Consider the following 20,322-nt stretch of genomic DNA (forward strand, 5'->3'; position numbering starts at 1 on the left):
GGAAATGACATTTCTGTAGTTTTTTGTGAAAAAATGGAAGATAGCTTCACTGATCAGCTTTGAATTAATACTCAGCATTTCATGCATGCAAAATACTCTTATTTAACTTAAAAAAATGTACTTTTTAAAAACACCCTTGAAGGTACAGCATGTTTCCACCACATGCTGTCATTTCCACCACAGAGGGCAGTGTGGTGGAAATGACTGTGGTGGAAATGACATTTCTGTAGTTTTTTGTGGAAAAAATGGAAGATAGCTTCACTGATTAGCTTTGAATTAATACTTAGCATTTCATGTATGTAAAATACTCTTATTTAACTTAAAATTTTTAACTTTTTAAAAACACCCTTGAAGGTACAGCATGTTTGGAAATGACGTAGAATAAATATATTAACTGATCAAACAATATTTACCTTGATTTTTCTTGTTTTGTTCTTGATGAAAATTTAAAATTGCCTCCATGTCCAACATGTGCTCTGATGTCTCTGAACATTTCCATAGAAACCACCTAAACAATCTTTCACACAAACTTTTTAAAGGGACATTACAGTGTTGTGGTGGAAATGACACCAATACTGTGCGACAGCTATATTTTGTATAAAAAGTAATATTTGATGGTGGTCTCACATTAAATACTATAATGTATTTTAATTATTTTACTAGTGCTTAATTTAGGTATATTAATAGTTAACAGATAAGTCATACTTTTAAACTGTATTTTCATTGTTGAAGTTAAAATGTCTGGGTGTGCGACAAGGATAAAACAGTGATTTTGACACCTATAAGGAGGATGAAAAGTATGAAAAAATCATAATAGAAAAAGGTTTTAAGGAGGTTTTATTGTTAGTTTGAAAAAGAAAGAGGATTTTGTCCAAAATTGTATGTATTTTTAAAAATATGACCAAAGTAGGGTAGAGTGGGGTAAAACGCCCCCCACCTGTTTTTCCCAAAATAACCACTAAAAGTAGTCAATATAGGTTTTTACTGTTGCTATGCACTACGTTGATAACGGGGATATACAAATCTCTATGGAGAAGCTGACACCAGCGACACATTTGAAGAGAAGAGGATTATGGTAAATGCTATAATTTTCAAATATTAGTAAATAAGTGTTTAAGAGAATATTGTTCTGCAGGATATCACAGTGATGTATGATAGATGAATAGTGAAGTCTGTAGTTTGAGATCATATATTATTTATAAGGAATATAATTATATTTTAAAAATTAAACATTATTTTAAAAAACTCATAGCTTGTGGGGTAAAACGCCCCCTACGCTGTCGCTGAGGGGTAAAACGTCTCTATCATAATTACTATAATAAAATATTTCTGTCTATCAAATCCTTTGTTTTACACTTAATGCAGTATAACTAGGTGGTAAAATCAAAATATTTGAACAAAACATGAAAAAAATACCTCAAGTGAGCATTAACTAGCTAGCTTGCTAGCACAGTTAGCTCACTGATGGAAGGTAGTTAATTTTGCCTATTTTGAACATTTCTGAAATAAATATTAATATATATACATGTTGATACATTACTTGCCTTTTACCTTTAGAGATTAAAAACTATTGTCTGTTAATTTTGCTGTTTATCTATGAAGCAAACTGGTTGGTAAGAAAGGGGGCATTTTACCCTACCTTGGGGGGCGTTTTACCCCACCGCTGGGGCAAAACGCCCCCTTTGTACAAAAATATTTTCAGTGGAAATACTAATTAATTATGAAGGCTGAGCAATTTTAATATTTGGTGAATAACTCCTGCCATAGTCACTCAAAACCGGGATGGCAATTCTAGTCACATTTATGTTTTGTTTCACTGTAATGTCACATTTTCCTTAAGGGGGGCGTTTTCCCCCACTCTACCCTACCCTACATAAAAGTGCCCATAGTTTAAAATATAGCCTAATAATTCCCTTTAAAATAATTATACAGATATTCGTATTTAATAATTAAGTTATAAAACAACATATCAAATATCAACATATGCCTCATTCTGATTCAATAAGAAAATGACAGAATGTTTTTGCCTATGGTTTGTACTTCATATTCGGCGCCTCGTGGACACGCATGATCCCGGGCATGTGACCGCAAGAGGCGGGGACTGATTAAGACTCTTGCGGTTACAGTAGCTCAGACGCATCGGGCATAGACATAGCGAGTTACACCCACAGTCTCTGGACAGTTTTCTCCTGGGGGTCGATATTTTGTTTGGGTCTGTCAAAGTTGATAAGTGACCGACGTCGGATAAAATCAGTTTGACCGAGAGAAGAAGACACTGGACGCGAAGGTACGTACGTACGTGCGCTTTTTATCCGGTGAATGTTTGTATATTTACGACATGTCTAACATACAGAAACGTTTAGACTGTTTACAGATGGATGCTGAAGGGATGTACCGAAACGGTTCACAGCTAAATGTCATGAGGTTGCAGTTGGGCGGGTCTTCAGTGAGGATTACATTTATCGTTGCCCAAATATTCTTGGTTCTGCCCTGTTGCTAGGAGACCTTAGTTGAGGTTTTAAAGTGATTGTGGAAGCCAAGGACTCGCGACCAAGCATTTAGTGACAGTTCTTCTTTGGATCCGTAACGCAATTAACTTGTCAAAATAATATCATTAATAGACAATATATCATCCGCCTACATGTTGTTATTATTATTATTATTATTTTAATAATATATCCTACACGTTGATTTTAACGCGACGGTAACGTTACCTTAAACTGTCATTCAGTCACCTTTAGTTTGATGGATTAAGGGTAGACTGACTCTGGTTAAGTAGGTCAGTGACGGCTAGAATGATGGACGGGACCATTTGAGTGACAGACCAGTTCTATTAAGAAAATATCCAGTAGCAGCTACTACTGTATCGTTAGTTTTATTTCTCTTTTTTCCCTCCTCTTTTCTCCACCATTGACCATGGACTACAATCTGCTGACTGAAGGTCATCTTGTAATCAGATCAATATGTGCTGGGATGGCTCAGACACAATGGGCCATTAGGCTCCAATAAGTCCTGCATCAGGTCGCCTAGGCTAACGTTACTCTCATCAGTCTTGATACCATTTGACCATCACATGAGGCTCTATGAAAGGAGATGCACAGACTGATTTTGGATCAGAATGAACTTTGCCTGTAGCTGTTTTGTATCCAAACACATTGCGCATCAATAGGGTGAGTGGTGTTTTTAATATTTCTTCTATTTTGTTTTCTTCTGCATGATGAATCTCTTGAAAAACATATTTCATATTTTTATTTCTTATTTATATTTCATATTTTTACTCTCCTGCTTTTCATACATTAAATAATGCATGTAATTAGGATTAGTTCATCGAAAAAGAAAAATTCTGTCATTAATTAACGTTACTCACCCTTATGTCGTTCCAAATCTGTAAGACTTTCTTTCATCTTCGGAACACAAATGAAGATATTTTTGCCACGCAACTAATACTTTGATGCTTCAAAAAGTTCATAAAGAGATTGTAAAACTAATCCATATGAATGGAGCGGTTTAGTCCAAATTTTCTGAAGAGACACGGTCGCTTTAGCCTATACGATGAACAGATTGAATTTAGGCTTTTATTCACATAAACATTGATCAGAGAACATAAATAGAAACTCAACCGAACCTGCTTGATGCAAGAGAACAAACCTCATTGGTTCTTGCAGAAGCTCAAACTTGTGTAACATACAAGAATGAATTTCATTGGTTCTCGCACATCAAGCATGCATGCGTGAGCTTCCGTTTACCACAACTGATGTGTGCGTTGATGAATGTTTATAAAAGCCTAAAATTCAATCTGTTCATCATATAAAGTGATTGTGTCTTCAGAAAATTTGTACTAAACCGCTCCATTCATATGGATTAGTTTCTCTTTATGAACTTTTTGAAGCGTCAAAGTGGTAGTTGTGTAGATGGTCAATGGAGGGACAGAAATCTCTCAGATTTCATTCAAATATATCCATTTGTGTTCTGAAGATGAACGAAAGCCTTATGGGTATGGAACGACGTGAGGGTGAGTAAATAATACTTGGATGAACTAACCGTTTAAGAACTTTTTTGCCATTGTACCGTTATTTTCATGGCAGTTAGGCACATAATCACCCCAAAATTATACGTAATTTAATTCGTACTGATGTTTTAATTTTTGGTTTGTATGCAATTGTCATTATTCTCAATTCTTATAAGCTTATCTTTATTGTAAGATAGTAATAAAAATTGATGATAATTTTAATGATTTATTTTATTCTATATATTTAAAAAAGTAAATCAGCATAAAGCTAGTGCAACAGTTGCTACCATAATGTATAAATGCAATTTATATAATGTATAATGAATTTTTTGTAGTACAGTATCTGGGGAGGAAATGTGTATAATTGTCATAAAATGAATGTCAGACTTCACTTTCAGCCTAGAAAGCTTATAGCATGTAGCATATTAGCTTAGGCCTATATCGTGGGGCAGTTGGGACACTTGTGGCCTAATGGTTAGAGGGTCAGACTTGTAAACCGAAGGTTGTGGGTTTGATTGTAAACACCGGTAGGAAATGCCTGAGGTGCCCTTGAGCAAGGCACTCAACCCGCAATCTCTCCCCGGGCACATAAGTGAATGGTTGCCCGCTGCTCTGGGTGTGTGTGTCCACGGTTTGCTGTGTGTGTGTGTTCATTACTCACTGCTCCTAATGTGTGTGCACTAACTTGGATGGGTTGAATGCAGAGGACAAATTCCGACAAAAATCACTCAGATTATTAGGATCACATCAACTAGAAATACCAAGGGTTCACTCTAAGCATGGCGAGTCCGCTTTTAGCTATTATGCCAGCCGCAGCTGGAACCAGCTTCCAGAAGAGATCAGACGTGCTCCTACAGTAGTCACATTCAAATCTAGACTCAAAACACATCTGTTTAGCTGTGCGTTTACTGAATGAGTACTGTGCCACTGTGCGTCCGACTGATTACACTGTATTTTATTTCTGCATCCTCCTTTTGATTCTAAACTCAAATGGCACTGAAAAATTGGATAAGAGACAAACATAAATTACTTAATTGGAGAAATTGAGAGATGAAACCATGCTGATGATCTGTGGTGGAGTAGTGAGTTTGATGTGTCAATTAAACTCGAGGTTCTGTGGGGTGCGGACTGGATCGACTCCATTCCTAGAGCTTCTGAACAAATGTTTTTTTTGGGGTGCGGACTGATGGGGCAATGCAATTCTTAGGCGCACCGAATAAACACCACAGACACAGTGTACGAGTAAAACTATAAGCAAAATAAGATACACCGTTTTTTTGCCAGATGAGAAGTTTATTCTATGTATCATCTTTTTACTACTTTAATTAATTTTACAAATTTTTTTTTTATCTCTTTTAATTCCTTTTATAACTGTTTTAATTTCCCTTGCTTTTATTTTGTGCTTATTTTCTATGCAAAGCACTTTGAATTGCCATAGTGTGATATTTTAATTCCTTTCTATTTCATTCCGTTTTGTAAAGGCGAATCATTTAAATCTTTAAAAGCTCTTCATCTCAGAATCTCCATCGGGATGCTCAGATATTCAGGCCATCATAGGCTTCTCAGATATACAGGCTGTGTCCTTATTCACTCTCAGTCTTTGCTGTTTCTGTTCTCTCACTGTAGAGTGCTGCACATGCTCAGTCGGGCCTGTCTGGTGTTTTGTTGTATCAACAGGAAGCACTCCTTCCTCCGCCTCCTCTCTCCTCCAGGAGCATGCCCTCTGAGCCTCCTCCCAGGTACATTCTGCACACCTCAGTCTACCTTAAGAGATGACCATGTCCTCACGTCTTTGGTGAGTTTTAATTTGATGTAGATGCTGTTGGATTTGATGGGAGATGTTGTGACACGGTCAGCGTTATTTAAAGAGCTCTGGAGGATATCTGAGGTCATCCGAAGCTTTCTTCTCCCAGAGGGCTGTACTAATCTGTGTAAAACTAATACTGTAAAACATTTTTGTTAAATTTACTGCAAAAAAAAGAATAATAATATTTTATACAATGATGATGTCACTGACATTGTGGGAGGCATTTTGTTGTCTATTTTGTCCAATTCTGGCTTTGCGTATAAGATTCAAATAATATAAGAATAATATCAACCAGTATTCAAATCTGTTGGTTACTGCAAAATACAATACAATAATGAAACTAACATGAATGAAATAACGTACAAAAAAGTATGAAATAAAATATCAACAAATGTGATGGTTCATGCAGGAACTTTTGTTAATACCGATATTCATATAAATTCAAAGGAGGTTCATACTTTTTACTCATTGCAGATGTAATTTGTAATGTTGTAAAAGTGTATATATTGCCTTGTTAAAAATGTTGTAAATATAGAAATTAAAATTGTAATTTTATTTTTTTGTTATTGTATATAATATAATACATGAAATATATTTTATTGAAATATTTGAAAAACAAATGTATTTTTAATACAAATATGCTCAATAAATTAATAATATCAAATCTTTAATAAATACATTTAAAACATTTATCTTTAAATCTTGACAGTAAAATTACATGTGGTGTTTTATTAATCATATTTTTTTATGTGGTAAGGTAACTTAAACTTAATCAATTAACAGGTTTTTACTATACCATTTCTGCAGTCTTTTTATGTTAAATGTAGTGCAGTGTACAGAATTAGAGCTAAATCTGAATGTGTTGTGCTGAAAAGAGCTATTCAGGGCAATGGGAGCAGTGAGAATCAATGACATCTCACATTGTGAATAGGCGTATTGATAGATCTAGTGAACAGCAGGGAAAAAGACACACACACATACACACTTCATTGTTTCTGGGCACAGGCTTCCATGATGAGTTGTTCACAAACTCCAAGCATGGGCTTGTCTTGCAGTGTTTCTCTTGTGTCTCAGCTCTCAGGACATGCTGACAGGACAGAGGCTGTGTCAATCCAAATCCCACCAGGACTCTGTCCTCTCTGCCCTTAATCAGCAGCGCAAGGACGGACTGCTCTGCGATGTCACCCTGGTCGCCGGGGAACAGAAGTTCCATGCTCATAAGGCGGTCCTGGCAGCCTGCAGCGATTACTTCCGGGTGAGATAGTACACTGTGCAGGTTCCATGTCGCTAACCCCAGAAACATGATCAGTGAGAGTGTTTGCCACACAAGCTTATGCTGGTATCTATTAAATGAACAGTTCTCTCAAAAATCTTGTCATTCCATATCAATGGAAGCACATTTCCGCCACATAGGAAAGAAATCATGCTTTGGTAAATCATAATTATGACATAAAAAGTCATAATCCTGAGATATATAGTGAAAATGATGGCATACTAAGACAAAATGTTGACCTTATCTCATAATTACGACTTTTACTGCTACTTTTTATTTTATAACAATGCTTTACCAAAGCATGATTTTTTTTTTCCTTTTGTGGTGGAACAGAGCTTCCATCCATCCATATCCATTCTTTCTTGGAACTGAAGAGGAGATGTTAGGTACAAAGTTCATGCTGCTCTTCTCCATAAAATAAAAGTAAATGGGGATGAGTGCTGCCAAGCTCTGAAAATAATACATTCAAATGTGGTGTGTCAAAATGTTTTATAGCAGGTTTGAAATCAGTGTGAAACGAAGGGAGCTGTACAGCATCGTTGTCTTTGTTTATATGGAAAAGAGCAGCGTAAACACACTATTGAATATCTCCTTTTGTGTTCCACAGAAGTCATACGTGTTTGGAACAATTTGATAGTGAGTAAACGACAACAGGATTTTCCTTTCAGCGGCACAATCCTGATGCAAATATGTACAGTTCACACGGGAGACAAGAGAGCAACAGACGGGAAATGAAAAGTCAGCAGAGGTCTGAAAACCGTATCAGTGAGATTTGATTTTGGTTTGTTCAGAAGATTACAAAGAAGAAATACATCCGGCCCTGCAACAGAGGGAAAGATTATGTGCACAGTTCAAAGAACAGAATTAAATAGGGCAGGTATATTTATCTCTATACGTCTCCTGGCAAGCTCTCCACCTCTGTTGGGCTGGAATGATAAGATATAATCCCTTGTTTTTGATTTTAGCCCTTGGTTTCTAATGAGGACACCTTCTGCTGTTGTTAAGGCGAGTCATAGCTTATGTAAAACATGGGCTGATCCAAAGCTTTAGTCAATCAAGCTGTTGGCTCTGTTTGACAGCTACCCTTTGACATAGTATGCCTGCAAGGTTTGTATTATTCCTGATTTCTATTAGGTGGAACGGTTGAATAGGTTTAAATAGACAGGAGTGTACACGTGTGGATGAGCATGTGTTTTATGCCCTATCGTGAATACCAAAATGAGTTTTGTTTTGGAAATTAATAACAATTGCCAGTATTTAACTGACATAATGGTCCTGCCTGGTTTGTGAATTAATTATACCTCCAATTTTAGGGCTTGTTGGAGAGAGGCGTAGTATTCATCATCTGAAACACAAGTGGGTGAAAATCCCTTAGGTGGATAGAGAGAAGGAGGGACGCAAGTCATATCTATACACATGAATACAGTATCATAGAAAGGTGGGCTATTTTGACTCGGTCCAGTAAGCAACGATCATACAACCACCCAGAACATCCAGAAAGAGAATTTCAAGAAAACCTCTCAGAACCCATAGCAACCACTTAGTTGTTTGAATTGTGGCAGTGAGGTTTGTACGGTCAAACGCCAGTCACATTTTCTTTAGAAAATGTAAAAATCACACCAGTTTACCCAGTGTCACCTGTCTTGTTCCATTTTTAGGCCGGATGTCCCTGAGAAATGAAAGGATATTGCACCCTTTCGAGATTTAATACCTCAGTGGCACTAATGAATAAATGTGAAAGGTGTAATCTGCGCCTGTGGCACTGGCACAAACACTGTAGCAATGTTAGAGGATCAGGGAAGAAGGAGGCGGGAACCGGCGAACGTTCAAACTTTTAATTCCGTAAAATAAACCAACAACAAAATGAAAGTAAAAGCGGCAGCACCTAACGGACAACTGCCGGACACACATAAACAAAACATAACATGTCCAGGCCTGGTCCTCTCTCGTCCTTCACTGTCGTCACTCCTCCTTTTATGCTTTTGAAGGTCCTCTGTGAGAGATACGAGACCGGCGCGGCGTGCAGGCTCTCGGCCCTACCCTTCTAAACACAGTGACATTACACATTTGACCAGAGAAGTTCGTACTGCAAATTTCTCTGAGTAAACACAAACGATATATACTTATATACTGTAAATATAAATGTGTAGCAAATTTGTATCTTTAACGAGTAATAACATCAGCAACAATCATGAGTAATGATACTTACACAAGCTTGCTTCATTTACTGAATATAATGATTAGACCGACTGATTAAAACTGTTAATACATCTTTTTATTCATTAAAAAATCATGCATAAAAGCTCATAAAAGTAATTTGTTCGGGAATTAGACTACACTGGCAGTGTTGTAACTATATTGTTTTTGTCTGCAGTCCATGAAGGCAACTCAATTTTTTAGACATTTCCTGGCTTTAATTTTGTGGTACACAGTCTTTTTATTCTATTGCATTGCACTCGCAGTCACAGCTCATGTGGAATATGATTTGTTTTGCATGGTGCGGAAGAGTCAGCAGCTGCTGCTTAGATTCGCGGTGCAGCAATGCCGGTAACACTGATCTAAGGCATTGAATCATTCTGTATTTTCATATGGCTCAAAAAGCATGCATTGTAAACTAATTAGCTCACAAAGCTGCTGTCTGACCAGCCTGCATTGCTTTTCCAAGGTCAGAAGTCACTCAGCCAGACATGTGACACAGGACTGGTCATGCTTATTACCCACATTCCCCCTCCAAAAAAAACCCTAAGTCTTTCTTATGGGCAGTGGTGTCCCAGTAAGGAGCTCTCTGAGTAGCTGTCAACAATCCAACAACCATCAGCTCTAATGAGTCCTTTAAAATATCTAAATGTGAGCCGAGGTCAGTCATTAAAACGTACTGCTCTTTAAATAGAAAATAGAAAAACGCGGTATACTTTACCAGGCACTTTAAATGTGACATACTACTGGGGGAACAGTTTCTGAGGGTGAGGTGACAACGATAAAAGATGATAAACACTTTGCATCTATTTTCAGCACACGGCGGCTTCAGATGGAGCTAAGACCTGCATTAAATGTCTATTGATTCTTTCAAAAGACTGTTGACACTAATTTCAATCCAGAACCAGACTTAATCTGTGCCTGAGAGTTATTACTCTGATTTTGGGAGGCATGTGTATATATATATTAAAATAGATAGATAGATAAGATTATTTTATTTTTATTTATTTTTTACGCTGGAAGTTCATCATTAGGAGCAGTTAGGTTTGATCAGTGGAGTTGGTGTAATCATGATCCAATGTCCTTTGACTTCCCCTTCACCATGGGCTTTGATCAATGACCATCCTACACTCGCTCTGTGACAGCAGTCAATGCTTTTGATTAGTGTACTCCTGCCAGAGAACACAGCGGGACAGCACTGGCCTCTTGGTCTCTTTATTCTGCGCGCGTGTGTGTGAGAAAGTACAGTATGTACTGATTGATGGCCATGGACTCACTTTCATTCTCAGTGTGAAACTCTTTAGACTTGAATGAACAGTTTTTTGACGTTTTGCTTTAATAGCTATTTACAGGATGCTATATTACTGCTGTTCTGTGGTGCATCCTGCTTATGAGTTTGTGTGTGTGTATCTTCAGGCCATGTTCAGTCTGTGTATGGTGGAGAGTGAGGCAGATGAGGTAACTCTCCAGGGTGTGACTAGCGTCGGACTGAAGCACGCACTGGACTTCGCCTACACAGGCCAGGTAAATTCAGCATAGCCCACTCAGTAGCATATGGCCCAGAACATGCACAACAAACAAAATTTGCAGTGCCTCAAGCAAAGACAGGTCTCTAGATTCTGGAAAGACCCCATTATGAATCATATGTAGCAGATAAGTGAAATAATTTATTCTGGAGCTTCACAAATGGGCTTATTGAAATTCTAAATCTGGTTAAATGTAATACTAGGTTATCTTATTTCATGTTAGTTTGAAGATTTCACACTATACTATTGGTAAACCCCGAGTTTATGTTCTTAGTTGCATATTCATGAAGTCACTAACACTGATTGAACAAATACAGATTGGAACAAGCATGTGATTTCCAATTGTGAAAATGTCACCATGTAGGCCCACTCTGGCTGTTTTAAGTAACCCTGAAACATACAAAAGCAAAAACAAATAAAGCAATGTCTGATTTACACCAGTTAATGCTTTTGCTGTCACCTTTTTGTCATGTCAGTTGTTTAGTTTGATTGGTTGTCTGTTGCTAAACAACTTTTACATTCAAGCACTGCTAACAGAGATAACCTAAGGGATATAGATGGTCCAATATTATATACATCACTGTTGTAAAGTTTGGGTTCAGTAAGATTTAATAAAAAAAAAAAAAAATTATTCAACAAGGATTCATTAAATCAACCAAAAGTGACAGTAAAGACATTTATAATGTTACAAAATATTTCTATTTCAAATAAATGCTGTTCTTTTGAACAAAGAATTCCTCAAAAATAATAAGAAGCACTTTTTTCAACATTGATAATAATAAATGCTTCTTGAGCACCAAATCACTGTATTAGAATGATTTCTGAAGGCTCATTAGACACTGAAGACAGAAGTAAATTCAGTTATTTTAAATTGTAATAATTAGCTTTGCAATCTAAGCATCATACATACAGTATGTAAATACCTTTAATATAGTAGCTGCTATAAACGTCTTTTATAGAGCAGGCTTATGCAACACGTTTATACAAGTTTCAACACAGGGTCCCTGCTCCGTCTCTTTCTTCATTAAGGGGTCCTTGGCCTGAAAAAGGTTGAAGGCCCCTGCTTTTAACATGGAATTAGGAAAGCAAGGTTGCGGTTTCTTACAATAGTCTTACTCAGGTTCTTTGTCTGTAGATCATGCTGGAGCCAGGTGTGGTACAAGACGTCCTGTCTGCTGGAAGCCACCTTCAGCTGCTGGAACTGCTCAGTCTCTGTTCCTACTATCTCATTCAGGTGTGTTTACAGGTTATTTCTACCTTGAAAACTTGCAACGTTTTGATAAAGCTTATTTTGTGTTTTCAGCAAGTACTACATATAACGTTACTGTGTAATCAGTAGTCATTTTGTAAAGTTCTACTCATTTCATGCGTCTTACATGCTCATATTTATAGGAATATTTCTGAAAAAAATCTGTCATCATTGATTCACTCTTCATTGATTTGAGTTTTTTTTTCTTCCACAGTTTTACATGCTCTTTTCAATTTGATTCCAATGAACGCATACTTCTGGAGCCTTTAAGCTTAAAAAAGACACAAATAACCATAAAATTATCATGATAGTAGTCTCTATATGACTCTGTGTTATTCCAAGGTTTCTTGAAGCCTTTGTGCAAGAAAACTATTTATCATTCCCTAATAATTTTTCCCTCTTTCTGCAGAATTCCATAGATTTCCCCCATAATTCAGCCCAGAAAATTTGAAAAAGATATGCAGATTCCACCTTCACTGCTCATCACTGCCTTTAAAATGTGCTTGTTGTTCATTTTAACCAGTAGATGGCAGTCAGTCTCTGTGTGAAGCGTCTTTCTTCGTCCTGCAGATGTGGAGCATCCTGACTAGATTTGTCTCCGTTGTTCCTTCTTTTACTTAAGGTTTTCCAGTCTTGGATATTGTGGACTTTCATGAGATTTAGCTCATTTGAGCTCCCATTAATCATTTATCATAACTTAATTTTTTATCATAACTTTATTTTTTATTATTTACTGTATTACAATTTTAAATGACTGAGTGTGTATTCATGGGGGTATCTATTATTGTATGTGTTTGTGTGCTTGTATGTTTCAAGGCATGTACGATTTCATTTTAGACTGTAAGGCTCAACTAGTTTTCATGCATGAATAAAACACCCCCTCTGACCGTGAATCTGTTTGTATTTATATCTGTGCCTGTAGGAGCTGAACAGTTTTAACTACCTGGACCTGTACAGGCTGGCAGACCTCTTCCACTTGCCGGCCCTGGAGGAAGCAGTGGTGGGCTTTCTGGTGGATCACCTCTCTGAGCTCCAGAAGAACAGGCAAGAGGAAGTGCTGCTCCTACCTTATCGGCTCCTCAGGGAAGTGCTAAAAAGCGACCGCCTCACCTCCCTCAGTGAGGAGGAGATATGGCAGGTGTGTGGGCCGCAAATTCACAGACTTTAACTCTTCAAAACATCTCTGAACTGCTTTGGTAGCTTACATGCTTTAATGCAAAATATCAGCATGGGGTTTAAAATTCTGAAAACTTTACAACAAAGAACAGTTATGAAATATGTAAGTTTCTATATCATTTCTAGTTCATGCTCTTTGGAACATCTCAAATCATGTTGGACAATGTGATCATCAGGTTTTGCACAAACTTGCAGCTCAAGTGCTGCTGTCAAAAAAGCAAAAGAAGTAATTTTTTTAGTTCAACTTTACATTTAATATAATTTGGTAATGTAATTTTTTTAGTGGTTTTTTTTTTAGAAAAGAACATCTCAGACTTTTGAACCCCATGACAATCTCTATAACAGCTACCAAACACAAAGCATCATTAAGTAAATCTGAATGCTTAAGGTCATATTCACACAAACTCTGCCTGTTTAATTTACGGTGTAAGTGAGAAAAAACGGTGTACGGACAATGTGAGCGCGTGTGTGTATGTATGTACACTCGGGCGGAGGCTGTAGTCAGGGGGCTGTGGTGTGACTATTCATTTGCACCAATCAGGCGCCCCCCCACCACCCCTCCCACAACCAGGCTCTCTCTGATTAGGCCCACCGCGGCTCCATCAGCGCCTCAATCCCCCAGCTGTCACTCCGGCCGCCCTACTGATTGAAAACAATCAGGCCTCTGATGGCACAATTACCCTGACCCTTTAACCAGTCGCTGCTGCCATAATCAGGCCCTGATTAGGCTGCTTTGGGCCTCCTTCACTTTGCAGAGAAGGTTAATTTGGGCATCAGACGGAAGCGTGATGGGCACAGGGGCTGGTGCTGCCGTCCGCCAGTCCGAACGTGCGCCCGCCAATACTACCCTCGATATAGTTTGGCTGTCAATCATCGTCATGCAGAGTTCTCGGAGTCTCACGCTCTGGAAATCACATTTTCTTCCTCTTTGTTTTTTTTTTGTTCTTTTTTTCTTCTCTCGCACTCACTCTCTGTCTGTCTTTCTCCGTGCGGGAGTGGGTGGGGGAGTTCATTTATTTTCTGCCCCGAGGAAGTTCTCTGATCCAGTGTGACCTTCACAGTCAGCAGACGCTGCCTTGCTCACACCTCACTCTCTCTCTCTCTCTCTCTCTGTCTCTCTCCTTCCCTCTCCCATTTTCCTCTCTCACTTATTCTCTTTCTTCTCTTCTGCTGGCTGTGAAAAGGAGGAGAGTTGAAAAAAACAACAACTAAAATTCAGAGAAAGGAAGAAGGCGAAACAGAACCTCAATAGAGCGTTGCATGATTAATGATGCCAGGAATGGAGGGTTTTGCTGAAATCTATGTACACTTAAAGCTTAAATGTGTAATTATGTAGGAATGCACACTATATAGGTACCATAAAGGTTATTGCTCAATATTACAGACCTTTTCATTTATCAGAATCGGTCCATTTCGGATATATATTGGCTGATAGATTGTCCATGCTCAATTGCCATGTAATGCTCACTTGAAGTTAATCAATGTTTAAAACATTAAGAATTGAGTAATCCATAATAATACATGAATATCCATTTTTCATACTGCACATTATAATGTTGTGATGCCTAAATTAACTTGTAGCATTTAAACTGATTATTTTCTAGTGTTTTTTAGATAATATAATATGAAATTTTATATATCAGCAAATTATTGCTCATCAGCCATAATACGATACTCACCTCGAGCATTTAGACTGTTTTATTTATTCATATTTTTTAGACAATTTAGTGTACAATTTTATATACCAACTATTTATCTTTTATCAGCAATAACATAAAAATAATTATAGGCTTATTGGTATTGGACATCATTTTAATATTAGTAAAAAATGTAAGCTTTTTTTATTTAATTTGAAAAACTACTTAATCCTTAATATGTGCAATTACACCATAAGTAGTTTAATGGTCTCTAAAAGGAACTTTGCTCTATTTGAGCATCTAACAGAGCAAAATGATCTCAACCAATAGCGTGAGTTTTGGGGCTGGATTACCTATTAGAACGACCAATGGCAGATGGGGAAATGTTATGGAAATGTTAGGGAAACCTGTCTGACAGCGTTCATTATCTCTGCAATTCGGTGCTGCTAATAGCACAGAAATATCACAGTGTACCGTCCTAAAATTAGTGCACTGGGAATCATTCTGTGTAAGTACAATGAAATCTAACCATTTCACAGATGAAATACTCCCAAGAAAAAATATATTGCAAGCATTTAAATTTGCCATTTGTGTGTAGGAGACAGCTGCGGAACGTCTAGAGGTGGTGGCCCATGATCTCAGGATGCTATAATAAGTTCTCTGTCTCAGGGCTGATTGTGTTAAAAGCCACTTTGTTTCCACAAGAGTGGCATCGCTTATCTCCAGCCATCTCCGCCGTACTCGCATGCCTCTGCAGCTAAACAGTCTAGATTGCTCTCAAGTTCAATTAACTCCCCTTTGTCTAACTCCCTTGGCTGTGCCGGAATGTGTATGTGTGTATGCTTCACACGCACACCTCATGACTACGTGTGTGTGTGCGTGTTCACAGACCCCCCCCCGTCTCATCTGCAGCTGTCTTCTCATCACTGTATAGAGACACAATATCTTAAGCATTAGCATGCAATGATACAAAGCGTTGGCCCTGCGCAGACAGACAGTATTGTGTGGATGATGTGAGCTGCAGCCTGTAATATGAGCAGTGTGATCTCCTGATCCCGAATCGGTGCTGAATACTGATGAGCCACTCTGCCCTGCTGTAGTTATTGGTGCGTTGGCTGGAGCATGACTGCAGATACCAGTACATGGAGGAACTGCTGCAAAACGTGCGCTACGGCCTGATGGAGGTCTCCGCCCTGCACCACGTGGCCAGTAGCCACCCCTTCCTCAACTCCAGCAGCACCGTCGCCGCCCTGGTGGAGGAGGCATTGGACTACCACCGCTCTGTATTTGCACAGCCTTTACGTCAGACGTCCCGCACCACGCCACGCTTTCAGTCACTAACATTATATATCATCGGCGGACGCAAACGGGAGGTCAGCCGCGTGCGGGAGCTGCGGTTCTTCAACCCCGCCACGCAGGAGCACACGCGTGTCGCCGGGGGTTCGAACTGGAGTGAATTAGCCCCCATGCCTGCTGGACGGAGTCACCACTGTGTGGCTGTCATGGGCAACTTCCTGTTCGTGTCTGGCGGGGAGGTGGAACACGCCACTGGAAGGACGTGCGCGGTGAGGACGGCGTGCCGGTACGATCCGAGGGTGGACCGCTGGATTGATATTGCACCAATGAAGGCGTGCAGGGAGCACTTTGTGCTGGGAGCTCTGGGACAGTATCTCTATGCCGTCGGGGGGAGGAATGAACTGAGGCAGGTTCTGCCCAGCGTGGAGCGCTACTGCCCCAAGAGGAACAAGTGGACCTACGTGCAACCTTTCGACCGTTCGCTGTCCTGTCATGCAGGATGCGTGGCTGACGGGCTGCTCTGGGTCTCAGGTAATAATAGATTCCTTCACATTTACCCCACTACTCTGTATATATGAGGAATCTCCCAATGCATTTCTAGGCCCAAGACTTAAAAGCATTACTAGCATCAGTTTAACATAAAAAGATGTCTTCTTCTGCTGCAGGTGGTGTCACTAACACAGCTCAGTACCAGAATCGACTGATGGTGTATGACCCAGGACAGGTAACATTTTGCATTTATGTGGTTATGTGAGAATAATGTGGCTGGTTAGTGCATCTTTCTCATCTTACATTTTTTTAATATTATAGATATTATATAATTATTATATACATTATTATATTGATTAACATTATAATAAAGACATTTTTAATGTTACAAAATCATTATTTTCCTTGAATGCTGTTAATTTGAACTTTCTATTAATCTAGAATCCTAAAAAAATGTATCACGGTTTCCACAAAAATATTAAGCAGCACAACTGGTTTCAACATTGATAAAAATAAGAACAATTTTCTTGAACACCCAATCAGCATATTAGAATTATTTCTAAAGGATCATGTGACACTGATCCTTTGCTATCACAGGAATCAATTATATTTTAAAATATATTAAAATAGAAAACAGTTATTTTAAATTGTAATAATATTGAACAAAATTACTGTTTTTTATGGTATTTTTGATCAAATAAATGCAACAAACAAACAAAAACAATACAAAAAACCCCAAACCCACACAAGGGACTTATGTCCAATACAAATCCTCTACAGACCAATTTATTAATGTTACATGTAAAAAGACTTACAATTAAACATCGTATAACTTCTGTGGTCAGTGCAACTGTGTGTTTTTCAAAGAGAGAGATATAAAGAAAGAGAGGAGGAAAGAACAGGAGGCAGAGGCTCATTGGTATTCAAAGTGGCTTTGCATTCACCTGCCAGGAACAGCAACCCCCCACCCACAATACCCTCAACAGATGGTCGCCAAACACACATGTGTATATTCACACTCTCACTCACCACTGCTCGTGCAATCTCTGCATGAACACACACCTTTAGCAAATAAATGCACACGCACCGGAACATGCAAAAGAAATGAATGCTAAACGTTTCTTTTGACAAACTATTGTTTTTAAATATATATATATAAAAATGTAATACTTTGTCAAAGCAAACATTTTACATAATTGTTTTTTGCATGTTCCGGTGCGTGTGCAATGTCAAACTATACAGTTAACCAGCAAAAATGATTTTCCCATATATTTGTTAAGCTCTTTTCCTGGTTGATTGTATAGTTTGAATTGACGTGTTTTTAAGAATCATTGAAAATGAGAATAATTCTGTTTTTATGCTGTTCTTTCTTTTGTAATTTCCTCTCCGTAATAGAATCAATGGCTAGCGCGCAGTCCCATGTTGCAGAGGAGGGTGTACCATGTGATGGCGGCAGTCAAAAGGCAGCTATATGTGCTTGGGGGGAACGATCTAGACTACAACAATGACCGCATCCTGGTTAGACACATCGACTCTTACGACATGGACATGGACCAGTGGACACGCTGCACCTTCAGTCTCCTCACAGGTCACCACACGCACTACAACTATGGAATAGATATGATTATTCACCTATTTACCTACACATTTATTTTTCTCTTTAAAACTTAGCCTTACTGTATATACTGTATTTTTTTCTGTATTTATTACTGATTCTAGTACCCCTTACAAAAAGTACTAAACTGGTAATGTGTGCAAAAATCAATCTAGTTGAGCTGGTAAGACATTTTTAGAAGTGATCCAATCAAAACATTTTCACAAACTGTAAAGATTAATACTTTTTCACAGTGTCCACTGTGCCTGAAAGGGTTATTAGACCATGGTAATGATTTTTTTTTTGTAAGCGTAATCTCTACATTCTCCTCATAGGCCAAAATGAGGCAGGAGTGTCTGTCCATGATGACAGGATCTATGTGGTTGGTGGATATTCCATCTGGACAAATGAACCCCTTGCTTGCATTCAGGTGAGTTGACTTGAATGGTGCTTATGTTTGAATGACATGTTGAATAATTAATGTTGAGATCCTATCATTTGTCTATTTGGCAGGTGCTAGATGTGAGCACCAAGGGTAAAGAGGAGGTTTTTTATGGGCCAACGCTCCCATTCGCTTCGAATGGAGTGGCGACATGTTTCTTGCCTGCACCGTACTTTACCTGCCCCAACCTGCAGACCCTACAAGTGCCACATCACAGGATAGGGGCTCTCTAACCTAGGGTATTCCCACAAACACACTATGAACCAGTGGAATCATGTAAGAGCCTATTCTACTCCCACAAATTGTTGACGGGTGGATGGAGTGGAGTCATCGTTGATCATACGTTGATCATGTTGAGCCAGTATGAAGTGTTCTGATGGATGTGGAAACATTCAAAAAGAAGTTCAAGAGTTTTTTTATTGTCAAGCTTGACTGACGTTCATGCATTTCTGAACTGGATATGCTATGGTGCTGCACCATACTAATCCAGTTTAACAAGCAGTGTGTAAATCTGGCTGAATGATTTAGACACACTTTATGGCCCAGTCCAAAATGGTACACTTGTAGACTGTAGGTTGTCCAATTTGTCGTTTTAACACTCTTTTACTCAACAATCCATGCAGAATTACAACAAGGGAAAAATGCAAGGGCGGCATTTGTGTCAGGGACCTGTTTTCATAGATTCTAGAATTCAATCCACTCTCCTCTCTGACCTTAATGTTCTGGGACTATAATGTTAAAATCAGCCAAACGTGAGTTTCCATTCCATGTCATTTCTCAGCCTGTGACAAACTGTACTTTCTATCAAAACTCAGGATGAAGAAGACCGTATTGTTTACTGAATGTGTATGACCACAGCTGACGACAAATACACACACAGCATCTTCACAATCTGCGTCAGCAGTGGCATCTTGACTGTTCTCCATCCTACCACCAAAAACTGCCCATTCCATAAGAAAACATGTAAGGGCACACTTTTTTTACATAATCTATCTAATAAATTTATGCAGTTGTGCAATAATGATTCAACTGGTCTTTGACTTGACCTTATTGCATACGCATTTGTAGGAGTTTCCCTTTCAGACGCAAAATGTTTGGGAGGAGAGTATTTAAATGAATCACGCAAGGTGATTTACTAAGGTTTGCGCTCATCAGGTAACTGGTATTTGCGTATTTGTGTTGCACGTCACCACGTAGGCTCACTATTGGGCGACGCTGGTCATGTGTGTGATACGTGTGATGATGGCCCAGAAGCGCTATGCTTAAACACTACGTGAACTCACTCAGAGGCCCAAACAGAAGAAAATGAATAGTTTAATAAAGTCGTTATTTTTGTTTGTTTTTGCGCACAAAAAGTATTCTCGTCACTTTATAAACTTAAGATTGAGCCACTGGAGTCACTTGGACTATATTAACGATGTCTTTAATACATTTTCTGGGCCAGCAAGTTATAATGCCTTAGAAGCCTATGGAGGAGTGAGACAGCTCTCAGATTTAATCAAAAATATCTTAATTTGTGTTCCGAAGATGAATGGAGGTCTTACGGGGTTGGAACAACATGAGGGTGATTAATTACTGACAGAATTTTCATTTTTGGGTGAACTAACCCTTTAACTCAAGATGTGCCC

At 38.6% G+C, this 20,322-nt stretch overlaps 1 protein-coding gene across 5 annotated transcripts; it reads left to right on the forward strand.

Moving 5' to 3' along the window:
* Positions 1-2,100: 2,100 nt before the first annotated feature.
* On the forward strand, positions 2,101-19,721 carry klhl32 (kelch-like family member 32). 5 transcript variants are annotated; one of them, XM_084435509.1, is made up of 12 exons: positions 2,101-2,287; positions 2,942-3,170; positions 5,636-5,748; positions 6,891-7,071; positions 10,702-10,809; positions 11,947-12,045; positions 12,983-13,198; positions 15,974-16,700; positions 16,835-16,893; positions 18,054-18,246; positions 18,588-18,682; positions 18,766-19,721. In XM_084435509.1, exons 3-12 carry the CDS (start codon positions 5,726-5,728, stop codon positions 18,925-18,927), a joined length of 1,863 nt encoding a protein of 620 aa, XP_084291635.1. In that variant the 5' UTR covers positions 2,101-2,287; positions 2,942-3,170; positions 5,636-5,725; the 3' UTR covers positions 18,928-19,721. The 5 variants fall into 5 exon arrangements, with proteins under 5 accessions (XP_084291635.1, XP_084291636.1, XP_084291639.1 ...); XM_084435510.1 differs by having other exon boundaries at positions 2,133-2,295; XM_084435513.1 differs by having other exon boundaries at positions 2,133-2,287; positions 5,687-5,804.
* Positions 19,722-20,322: the final 601 nt, after the last annotated feature.

The sequence above is a fragment of the Rutilus rutilus genome (assembly GCF_951802725.1).
Source record: "Rutilus rutilus genome assembly, chromosome: 17".
Taxonomy (NCBI): domain Eukaryota; kingdom Metazoa; phylum Chordata; class Actinopteri; order Cypriniformes; family Leuciscidae; genus Rutilus; species Rutilus rutilus.